Raw genomic sequence first — 12542 nt, 5'->3', positions numbered from 1 at the left:
TAGTCCACAACATCTGGAGTCTACCTGCAGTAGACTGTGAATTGTTGGGAATTTACCTGGGAATTGAGGACCGAGTATTTAAATTGGAAACATAGGCCTTGAATTAATGGAATTTGGTATGATTTAACACTCATTTAAGTTTTTTTTAATATTTTACGTAGCGAGGCCACCTTGAAGGTCTATGGGTACTTTTGGAGATAAATTATTCGGAAAGTTTCTCTAACACTATTCAATCATTTGGAAGGTTTTTTAAATCAGTCATAAACTGTCTTGGACAAGTTCTCAAATTTAGATGCCTTTGGCGAAACATTTGAAATCCGCAGTTTATTGAATAACCTGACAAAAAGCTAAACAAAGGCAAATATTGATGCGTGTTTTACTTTTTATTATATTTAAATTTAAATTATGACTACGTATGCTATTCTTTAAGAAAAACAACATATGCTGTTCTGTAAACACAGGGTACACAATTTACATCAACACAATCAAACTAAAGTAAAAATATGTGCATCACTTGTACTTGAATTATAATAATCACCCACATTTTACTTTTTAAATTAACTTTTTTTCCTAATGCAGTTTATAAAAAAGAGAGAAACACAGGTAATACATGGGAGAGCAAACATCTTATTTTTGTTATGTAAGTAGGATATACATGATTTGTGATTTATTCACTAAAATGAGAAATGTGAAGATATAATAAGCGATTGGCCAACTTTATAACAAAATAGATGTAAATAGAGCCGAGTTTGAGTTTTTTTTTTTTCATTTCATTTGTCAATTCTCCACCATTTCCAGTTTAGTTAATAAACTCTTGTGTAAGCATAGTTGTATGCAATCTATGACCAAAACACACAAATAAAGAAATAAACAACAAAAGCAAAAATCTGTGAATATTATACTGTGGTCTAGAATGTCTTTATACATAAAACCTATCTGTGTCGCTTTGGAGGAACTAAAATCTTTCACAGCCAATTTGTAACTCTGAATGTGTAATGGCATTTCAACCATGTGGAATGGGTTAATGGCAGTATGACAGTGCTGAATGGGTGAAAGGCAACTTAGCAACAACAAATCCTTCTATCTATCAAGGCTCACAGCTTCTCATTGGATGGATGGGCTGAGGTTGTTAATAAAATACGATTGACAACATCTAGAGGGATTGCACCCACAGCTTTCATTTGCCATAATCATTATAATTAGTGATGACGAACCTTTGCATGTTCGCGTTCGCCACGGACGGCGAACATATGTGATGTTCGGTCCGCCCCCTATTCGTCATCATTGAGTACACTTTGACCCTGTACCTCACAGACAGCAGACACATTCCAGCCAATCAGCAGCAGACCCTCCCTCCCAGATCCTCCCACCTCCTAGACAGCATACAATTTAGATTAATTCTGAAGCTGCATTCTTTATTTTTTTGTATTATTAATATTATTTTTTTTGTGTTTATTATACATTATTCTCCATAGCCAGTAACCTGTGTTTATTATACATTATCCCCCCATAGCCAGTAACCTGTGTTTATTATACATTATCCCCCCATAGCCAGTAACCTGTGTTTATTATACATTATCCCCCCATAGCCAGTAACCTGTGTTTATTATACATTATCCCTCCCATAGCCAGTAACCTGTGTTTATTATACATTATCCCTCCCATAGCCAGTAACCTGTGTTTATTAAACATTATCCCTCCCATAGCCAGTAACCTGTGTTTATTATACATTATCCCTCCATAGCCAGTAACCTGTGTTTATTATACATTATCCTCCCATAGCCAGTAACCTGTGTTTATTATACATTATCCCCCCATAGCCAGTAACCTGTGTTTATTATACATTATCCTCCCATAGCCAGTAACCTGTGTTTATTATACATTATCCCCCCATAGCCAGTAACCTGTGTTTATTATACATTATCCCCCATAGCCAGTAACCTGTGTTTATTATACATTATCCCCCCATAGCCAGTAACCTGTGTTTATTATACATTATCCTCCCATAGCCAGTAACCTGTGTTTATTATACATTATCCCCCCATAGCCAGTAACCTGTGTTTGTTATACATTATCCCCCCCATAGCCAGTAACCTGTGTTTATTATACATTATTCTCCATAGCCAGTAACCTGTGTTTATTATACATTATCCCCCCCATAGCCAGTAACCTGTGTTTATTATACATTATCCCCCCATAGCCAGTAACCTGTGTTTATTATACATTATCCTCCCATAGCCAGTAACCTGTGTTTATTATACATTATCCTCCCATAGCCAGTAACCTGTGTTTATTATACATTATCCCCCCATAGCCAGTAACCTGTGTTTATTATACATAATCCCCCCATAGCCAGTAACCTGTGTTTATTATACATTATCCCCCCATAGCCAGTAACCTGTGTTTATTATACATTATCCCCCCATAGCCAGTAACCTGTGTTTGTTATACATTATCCCCCCCATAGCCAGTAACCTGTGTTTATTATACATAATCCCCCCATAGCCAGTAACCTGTGTTTATTATACATTATCCCCCCATAGCCAGTAACCTGTGTTTATTATACATTATCCCCCCATAGCCAGTAACCTGTGTTTATTATACATTATCCCCCCATAGCCAGTAACCTGTGTTTATTATACATTATCCCTCCCATAGCCAGTAACCTGTGTTTATTATACATTATCCCTCCCATAGCCAGTAACCTGTGTTTATTATACATTATCCCTCATAGCCAGTAACCTGTGTTTATTATACATTATCCCCCCCATAGCCAGTAACCTGTGTTTATTATACATTATCCCCCATAGCCAGTAACCTGTGTTTATCATACCTTATCCTCCCATAGCCAGTAACCTGTGTTTATTATACATTATCCTCCCATAGCCAGTAACCTGTGTTTATTATACATTATCCCTCCCATAGCTGGAACCTGTGTTTATTATACATTAACCACCCCCCCATAGCCAGTAACCTGTGTTTAATATACATTATCCTCCCATAGCCAGTAACCTGTGTTTATTATACATTATCCCCCCCATAGCCAGTAACCTGTGTTTATTATACATTATCCCCCCATAGCCAGTAACCTGTGTTTATTATACATTATCCTCCCATAGCCAGTAACCTGTGTTTATTATACATTATCCTCCCATAGCCAGTAACCTGTGTTTATTATACATTATTCTCCATAGCCAGTAACCTGTGTTTATTATACATTATCCCCCCATAGCCAGTAACCTGTGTTTATTATACATTATCCCCCCATAGCCAGTAACCTGTGTTTATTATACATTATCCTCCCATAGCCAGTAACCTGTGTTTATTATACATTATCCCCCATAGCCAGTAACCTGTGTTTATTATACATTATCCTCCCATAGCCAGTAACCTGTGTTTATTATACATAATCCCCCCATAGCCAGTAACCTGTGTTTATTATACATTATCCTCCCATAGCCAGTAACCTGTGTTTATTATACATTATCCCCCATAGCCAGTAACCTGTGTTTATTATACATTATCCTCCCATAGCCAGTAACCTGTGTTTATTATACATTATCCCTCCCATAGCCAGTAACCTGTGTTTATTATACATTATCCCCCCATAGCCAGTAACCTGTGTTTATTATACATTATCCCTCCCATAGCCAGTAACCTGTGTTTATTATACATTATCCTCCCATAGCCAGTAACCTGTGCTTATTATACATTATCCCCCATAGCCAGTAACCTGTGTTTATTATACATTATCCCCCCATAGCCAGTAACCTGTGTTTATTATACATTATCCCCCCATAGCCAGTAACCTGTGTTTATTATACATTATCCCCCCATAGCCAGTAACCTGTGTTTATTATACATTATCCCCCCATAGCCAGTAACCTGTGTTTATTATACATTATCCTCCCATAGCCAGTAACCTGTGTTTATTATACATAATCCCCCCATAGCCAGTAACCTGTGTTTATTATACATAATCCCCCCATAGCCAGTAACCTGTGTTTATTATACATTATCCCCCCATAGCCAGTAACCTGTGTTTATTATACATTATCCCCCCATAGTCAGTAACCTGTGTTTATTATACATTATCCCCCATAGCCAGTAACCTGTGTTTATCATACCTTATCCTCCCATAGCCAGTAACCTGTGTTTATTATACATTATCCTCCCATAGCCAGTAACCTGTGTTTATTATACATTATCCCTCCCATAGCTGGAACCTGTGTTTATTATACATTAACCACCCCCCCATAGCCAGTAACCTGTGTTTAATATACATTATCCTCCCATAGCCAGTAACCTGTGTTTATTATACATTATCCCTCCCATAGCCAGTAACCTGTGTTTATTATACATTATCCCCCCATAGCCAGTAACCTGTGTTTATTATACATTATCCCTCCCATAGCCAGTAACCTGTGTTTATTATACATTATCCTCCCATAGCCAGTAACCTGTGCTTATTATACATTATCCCCCATAGCCAGTAACCTGTGTTTATTATACATTATCCCCCCATAGCCAGTAACCTGTGTTTATTATACATTATCCCCCCATAGCCAGTAACCTGTGTTTATTATACATTATCCCCCCATAGCCAGTAACCTGTGTTTATTATACATTATCCCCCCATAGCCAGTAACCTGTGTTTGTTATACATTATCCCCCCATAGCCAGTAACCTGTGTTTATTATACATTATCCCCCATAGCCAGTAACCTGTGTTTATCATACCTTATCCTCCCATAGCCAGTAACCTGTGTTTATTATACATTATCCTCCCATAGCCAGTAACCTGTGTTTATTATACATTATCCCTCCCATAGCTGGAACCTGTGTTTATTATACATTAACCACCCCCCCATAGCCAGTAACCTGTGTTTAATATACATTATCCTCCCATAGCCAGTAACCTGTGTTTATTATACATTATCCCTCCCATAGCCAGTAACCTGTGTTTATTATACATTATCCCCCCATAGCCAGTAACCTGTGTTTATTATACATTATCCCTCCCATAGCCAGTAACCTGTGTTTATTATACATTATCCTCCCATAGCCAGTAACCTGTGCTTATTATACATTATCCCCCATAGCCAGTAACCTGTGTTTATTATACATTATCCCCCCATAGCCAGTAACCTGTGTTTATTATACATTATCCCCCCCATAGCCAGTAACCTGTGCTTATTATACATTATCCCCCATAGCCAGTAACCTGTGTTTATTATACATTATCCCCCCATAGCCAGTAACCTGTGTTTATTATACATTATCCTCCCATAGCCAGTAACCTGTGCTTATTATACATTATCCTCCCATAGCCAGTAACCTGTGTTTATTATACATTATCCCCCCATAGCCAGTAACCTGTGTTTATTATACATTATCCCCCCCATAGCCAGTAACCTGTGTTTATTATACATTATCCTCCCATAGCCAGTAACCTGTGTTTATTATACATTATCCCTCCCATAACCAGTAACCTGTGTTTATTATACATTATACCCCCCGTAGCCAGTAACCTGTGTTTATTATACATTATCCCTCCCATAGCCAGTAACCTGTGTTTATTATACATTATCCCCCCCATAGCCAGTAACCTGTGTTTATTATACATTATCCCTCCCATAGCCAGTAACCTGTGTTTATTATACATTATCCTCCCATAGCCAGTAACCTGTGCTTATTATACATTATCCCCCATAGCCAGTAACCTGTGTTTATTATACATTATCCCCCCATAGCCAGTAACCTGTGTTTATTATACATTATCCCTCCCATAGCCAGTAACCTGTGTTTATTATACATTATCCTCCCATAGCCAGTAACCTGTGCTTATTATACATTATCCTCCCATAGCCAGTAACCTGTGTTTATTATACATTATCCCCCCATAGCCATTAACCTGTGTTTATTATACATTATCCCCCCCATAGCCAGTAACCTGTGTTTATTATGCATTATCCCTCCCATAGCCAGTAACCTGTGTTTATTATACATTATCCTCCCATAGCCAGTAACCTGTGTTTATTATACATTATACCCCCCATAGCCATTAACCTGTGTTTATTATACATTATCCCCCCATAGCCAGTAACCTGTGTTTATTATACATTATCCCTCCCATAGCCAGTAACCTGTGTTTATTATACATTATCCTCCCATAGCCAGTAACCTGTGCTTATTATACATTATCCTCCCATAGCCAGTAACCTGTGCTTATTATACATTATCCCCCCCATAGCCAGTAACCTGTGTTTATTATACATTATCCTCCCATAGCAAGTAATCTGTGTTTATTATACCTAGGCTTAGGAAGGCTTTTAAAAGCTTTCCTCATTTCTTTCTCGGGATGAGGAATATATCGGTTGTAGACTGAGGATTTCCATCTGCCCAATCTTTTAATAATATGCACTGGAGTGTCAGTGTTGAAGGAGACCGAAGCTGCCCCTATTCTAAATGAAAGACCCGAGACATGGATACAACCCAATCTTAGGAGAAGTGTTCTGATGTAGAAGATTAATTTAGCCGTAGTCAGAGGGATTCAGTGAGAGTAGGGGTGAAATGTGTGTGGCATGACTGAGTGTGGGTAAGTAAGAGTCAAGTATTTTAACTGGGCACTAGTTCTAGGTGGGATAAAGTGGTATAGCGGATGGATGAGTAGTTTGGTTCGTGTTAGAGGTTTGTAGAGAAAGTATATAGTGATCATGATTTTTAGCGATATCCAATATTTTTAAGGTCTCAAACAAACATAAAATGCTATATAAAATTTGTGGGAATATCGAATAGTCGTGTACAGTAAATCAGAGAGGGCTCAGAATATTGAACCATCGATCGGTATCCAACCTTGTGCAAATGGGGAGTTTGCGGTTGTGCAAATGGACTGTTTGCGGTTGTTTGCGGTGCGTTAATCGGGGAGTTTGGTCTGTCACTGTGAAGCGGTCGTAACCCTTACACTACCTGATCGATACAACATCATACCTGATGTTTTAAAGCACGTTATTCCAAACAATTTAGGAATGTTAGGTGATTTATGCCCTTTATGGATTAAAACCAGACTCTGCATCAACTATGTAATTTTCCATGGGAGTTTTGCCATGGATCCCCCTCCGGCATGCCACAGTCCAGGTGTTAGTCCCCTTGAAACAACTTTTCCATCACTATTGTGGCCAGAAAGAGTCACTGTGGGTTTTAAAATTTACCTGCCTATTGAAGTCTATGGCGGTTCCCCGGTTCGCCCGTTCGCGAACATTTGCGGAAGTTCGTTTTCGCTGTTCGCGAACGGAAAATTTCATGTTTGCGACATCACTAATTATAATAAACTGTAGTGGTTACAGTGCTTGGAGGGCACATTTAACTTACAATCATGTAATGGGATTAGTACAGATTGGGATTGTATCTGTGGATAAAAGTTGTAACCACAATATGGCAAATGTCCACAAATATACCAAAAACTGAATATTATCTAACTATTGACATCCAATAAAACTGAGGTGTCAGAAAACCAAGTTCAGTGGCAGCAGGTGAAATTTAAAGATGGGTCACTGATCTTTTAACTTCATGTATTCAAACCCTCAGCCAATGAAAACGTCATGCCCTGTTCAACACCATAAGCGCAAAGGGACACTATAGTCACCAAAACAACTTCCAATTTAAAGAGGTCCAAATCACACCCGGTGCTAATACTTAATGACAGTCCTAGCAGACAGGATAATATGCAGACCTGTCATTTAGGGTGTCTAGGACTTGATTGTCTCATACAAAGAATGTAAGAGGGATCTACACCCAGAAAATTGGCATTTTTTCACAAATCTGACAAAACCTTAGCATAACAATTTGCCCTGTTCCTCAGCAACACCTCCAGACATCATAAAAGGGAACTGCAGACATAGTCATGACAGACACAATTTTTTTTTAGACCTTTTCACTTCATTAGCCTTTTTTTTTGTAACAAGAATTTTAAATAGCACTGCCTCACCTGCCCCTAAGGACCAACCTCAGTTCAGATTATGGTACAAGTACCAAGTCCCATTCTTAAATAAAAATAAATGATTCAGTCTTTTTTAACTGTACAATTAGGTCAGTGACCCATTCTTCTACAGTAATATCATAAAGAGAAATACATTCTGTGAAATAAATGTTTATAGGCACTTTGTCCGGTCAGAGGAATCTCTAGTGCATTGGGGATGGCAAGACTGCTATGGCATCTCACAGAAATTATGTATTTGTTACAACCAGTGGGGGCCTACTGGAAATAGCATGATGATCCAGCTTCTCTCCAACAGAGAAGTTAAAGGAACATTCCAAGCACCATAACCACTACGGCTCCCTGCTGTGAGGGTCAGGTCATTAGCTAATCACTCCTAGCCAATGATTTAAGCTGGGCTCAGCTCAATATAGAGAGTTTCTGGATTTCATGGAGGAGATGACTGGTTCCTGCTGAAAAACAGATAACTTGTCAATTCATTAGGAAATGGTTTGACTGCTTAAATTGGACAGTGCCATGGCACTCCTGGTACCATAAATACTACGGAATGCTGACGTGGTTATGGTGTTTGGAGGGTTTCGTTAGGGGCCAATGTATTACTGTAACTGTATATTATTTTATAGTGTTAGACAAAGACAAAGCTGTCAAAATAATTGTGATTCTAATTTATTCTATTATTATTTTAAATAAATGTAAATAAATATATGTTTTTTAATCAAAGAAAATGCCATTATCATAGCAATGTATCTTTTTTTTTGTTGCAGTATGTATGAGAACAATAAATATTACTTGTAATTCCAATGTTCAAGGGATCTGAATGATTAAGTATTGTGCACTTGATATTCTTACTTTGAGAAGACGCTGTAGAGATATAGACCAGGATACAAATAGCCAGCCGTGTATAGAGAGTCTTTGAGTCCATGGTGTCGATCACGTTTGCATGAAAACTGTTGAAAACATTTAAGTCAATGAATCCAGTAAAGTCTGAAGGTTTTAGATTCTTAAAAAATGACTTATTTATTCAAATGGGAACTACGGAGAATTAAATAAGGTATCCAATTTATAAGACAAACCATATAAATTGGGGAAATCCTCTTGATCAATAATTTTCCCAGTTTGGCTATACTTAAAATGAGCAATTTCCTGTATAGTTAATAAACTTGAATAAATCAACCAATTGGACATTGCATAAACTTAATTTACTATTGGCTCTATATATTACTCCAGGTCTAAATATTGCAATAGGTTTGGGTATAAGGAAATATTCCCACTTATCACGGAAATTAAATAAACTTTCTTGTTCAGGTAACTATAAATAATAATATAAAATAATAATATAAAAATAATAATACCAATAATAATATTATAATATATAATGTAAATAATAATTGAATATTTTTAACATATAATAATATATTTAATATATTATATATATCAAAGTATAACAATAGATTTCCCCCTAGTAAATTATTCCCTAATTCACCAAATAAATCAACAAACAGAAGCTTAATAAAATAAATCCAAGTCAACTGATCAGACAGGTAAATGGGTCAGGTGTAAAGGATGCAGGTCCTATTCAGTTCTATTCTCTACTCACCTAGAAAGATGATGGATGCACTGGAGAAATGCTTGCAGACTGAATTTATAGTCTTATATAGTCCTGGAAATACTGGGTGATGGCCACAGTCAGTCACAGACAGAAATGAATGGAAAATGGGAGTTCACCATTCACTTAGTGAAAGTTAACTTTCCATAACTACTGGAAAATGTAGCAAGATTGACTAGAATTGTGCAATATTCAAAACCACATTAAAAAGAGCCTTAGAAGTGAGCGAATCATATAAACAAGTTTATCAATAACGTATAATGAGTAATAAAGGTGTCTGATGGATTCACAGACATGTATGTAGTGAATGCATTTCCAGTTAAATTACATTTTAGGATACTTAAAATAGTATTATTCTATTTCATCATTTGTGACTGGCAGACAGCTAGGCAGACAGATAAATAGGATGAAGGACAGACAGACAAACAGACAGACAGACAGACTGACGGAAGGACGGACGGACAGATAGATAGATAGAATAGACAGACAGACAGATAGATAAATAGATAGATAGAATAGACAGACAGATAGACAGATCGAAAGATTGATAGATAGATCGATCTGTCATACAGACAGACGGACATGAAGGAGATAAGAGCAATTTTGCAACAAAACTACAATTAATAATTCAGTGTTTCTATATTACTATTATTTTAGCATGTTATTGTAACCCCTTAAGGACATAGCTTCAGAAGTAAAAGGCCAGCATGATGGAAAATTTTCTTCTTGTGTTTTAACCCTTTAAGGGGTTAAAAGGATCTTCCAAAAATTGAAAATAAGTTGAATTATTTATTATACTGGTTCCAAACAATAACACACCAGTAAGACTGAAGCATTAAAATGGCAGGCAAGTATACTTTTCTGGCAAGGTTAATTACCCCTGTTGTGACCAAAGGTGTACTTAGGTAACCTAGCACTAGGGGCAAATATGTATGTTGGCAACGCCCTCACTACTAAATTTTAAACATCTATGTGCTGCTCCACATCCACTTATCCCTGTGAGTGTATCTCCTGACCCTTCTTGTGTGTTTCTCCTAGCTTCCCCTTCAATCAACCTTGTGTGTCTCTTCACCCTTTTCACCCTCTTGTATGTCTCTCAACGCACATTACTTCTATGTCTTAAAGCCCTCCCACCCCTTGTCTGTTTCTGAATCTTTTTACCCTTTTTGTGCCCTCACATACATATGCAGTGATATGCATACAGTTTTACACAGACATGCAATTATACATGCACTCAAATACAAACATGGACACACTCACAATCATATAGACAAACACATGCACAGTCACATACTTTAACAACAATATGAACACAGGAAACGCATATCTTCCCTGGCAAACAATCAGCCAATCAGGTTCTACTCTCCAGCATAATAGGCGGTGTTCTTATGACAATTTCCTCTTTCTTGCGATTCCGAATTTGTACCGCCATCCAAACGAGAGAAGTAATCCAAACAACGGGAGAAGTCATCGATGGATGAACTTTCAATTTAGGCTGTAAAAGAGAGTAGAATATGGTAATATCCAAGTATAAAACTGGTTGTATGCATAAATACCATGTTATACATTTATGAGGCAATATCCACTGCAACTAATCTTAAGTCAATCTGTCTGAAGTGAGAACCCAACATGTATAGTCAAAACCCATTACATTAACAGTGGGAAATCTAAATCAAGTTAACTTACCGTACTAACTTACCTAGGTGAAACACCATCCAGGGAGGGGTGGGAGGGATAATACTCGCCTCCGTGTCGTTAATAAAATCATGACTTCACGTCACGTAAATAGTAAAATCTGGTAATTTTATTAAGACACGGAGGCTCCTATTATGCTGGTTTAAAGATGTGATATAATTGATCCAGCAAAGTGTCCAATCGGTTTAAAGTAGACGTCACGGAAAGTGGATGCTGAAGACCAATCGGACGCTCTTAAAATATCTTCCAAGCGACATCCTACCACAGAGGCTTTTGAGGCCATAGCTCCACAAACAGAATGTAGAGAGAACATGGAAGTATTGATGCCTGCCAATGTCATAATCCATTTGATCCATCTGGCTAAAGAGGGTGATGATATTGGAAGATGTGGTTTGCGGACAGAGATAAATAATTGCGGTTTCGTGGGATTGCGGAGCGGAGCTGTACGGATTTCGTACTCCCATGAACTGGACACAATAGAGGCTTTTGTGGGAAGGCCGGGAATAGTACTGACTTGGAAGACGTTTTGGTCCTTCTAGAGACATCAAAGAGGACGCCTTCTGGTGTAAAGGATCTAGCGTCTGTATCCAAAGCTCGAACATCCGAGACTCTTTTGCATGATATAAGGCAGAAGAGCATGACTAATTTTGCTGACAATTGTTTGAGTGATAATGAAGAGTTGTCCGGAGTGATGTCGCGAACATAAAATTTTCGGTTCACGAACGGCAAACGCGAACTTCCGCAAATGTTCGCGAACGGGCGAACCGGGCGAACCGCCATAGACTTCAATAGGCAGGTGAATTTTAACCCCTTAAGGACCAAACTTCTGGAATAAAAGGGAATCATGACATGTCACACATGTCATGTGTCCTTAAGGGGTTAAAACCCATGGGGACTCTTTCTGGCCACAATAGTGATGGAAAAGTTGTTTCAAGGGGACTATCACTTGGACTGTGGCATGCCGGAGGGGGATCCATGGCAAAACTCCCATGGAAAATTACATAGTTGATGCAGAGTCTGGTTTTAATCCATAAAGGGCATAAATCACCTAACATTCCTAAATTGTTTGGAATAACGTGCTTTAAAACATCAGGTATGATGTTGTATGGATCAGGTAGTGTAAGGGTTACGCCCGCTTCACAGTGACAGGCCAAACTCCCCATTTAACGCACCGCAAACAACCGCAAACAGTCCATTTGCACAACCACAAACTCCCCATTTGCACAAGGTTGGATACCAAGCTAGC

At 38.0% G+C, this 12542-nt stretch overlaps 1 protein-coding gene across 1 annotated transcript in view; it reads right to left on the bottom strand.

The window, feature by feature from the left end:
• The window catches only part of PRG4 (proteoglycan 4), a 73223-nt gene extending 63619 nt beyond the window's left edge, over positions 1 to 9604 (bottom strand). The window contains exons 1-2 of the mRNA XM_063426208.1: positions 9593 to 9604; positions 8845 to 8942 (exon numbers count right to left, since the gene is read on the bottom strand). Of these exons, the coding sequence (XP_063282278.1) occupies positions 8845 to 8917 (73 nt within the window). The 5' untranslated portion in view covers positions 8918 to 8942; positions 9593 to 9604. The remainder of the gene's footprint in view (positions 1 to 8844; positions 8943 to 9592) is intronic.
• Between the last annotated feature and the right edge of the window lie 2938 nt (positions 9605 to 12542).

Source organism: Pelobates fuscus, chromosome 7, assembly GCF_036172605.1.
Source record: "Pelobates fuscus isolate aPelFus1 chromosome 7, aPelFus1.pri, whole genome shotgun sequence".
In the NCBI taxonomy this organism is placed as follows: domain Eukaryota; kingdom Metazoa; phylum Chordata; class Amphibia; order Anura; family Pelobatidae; genus Pelobates; species Pelobates fuscus.
Note: the sequence above shows the minus strand (reverse complement) of the source record. Positions and strands in the feature narration are given on the sequence as shown.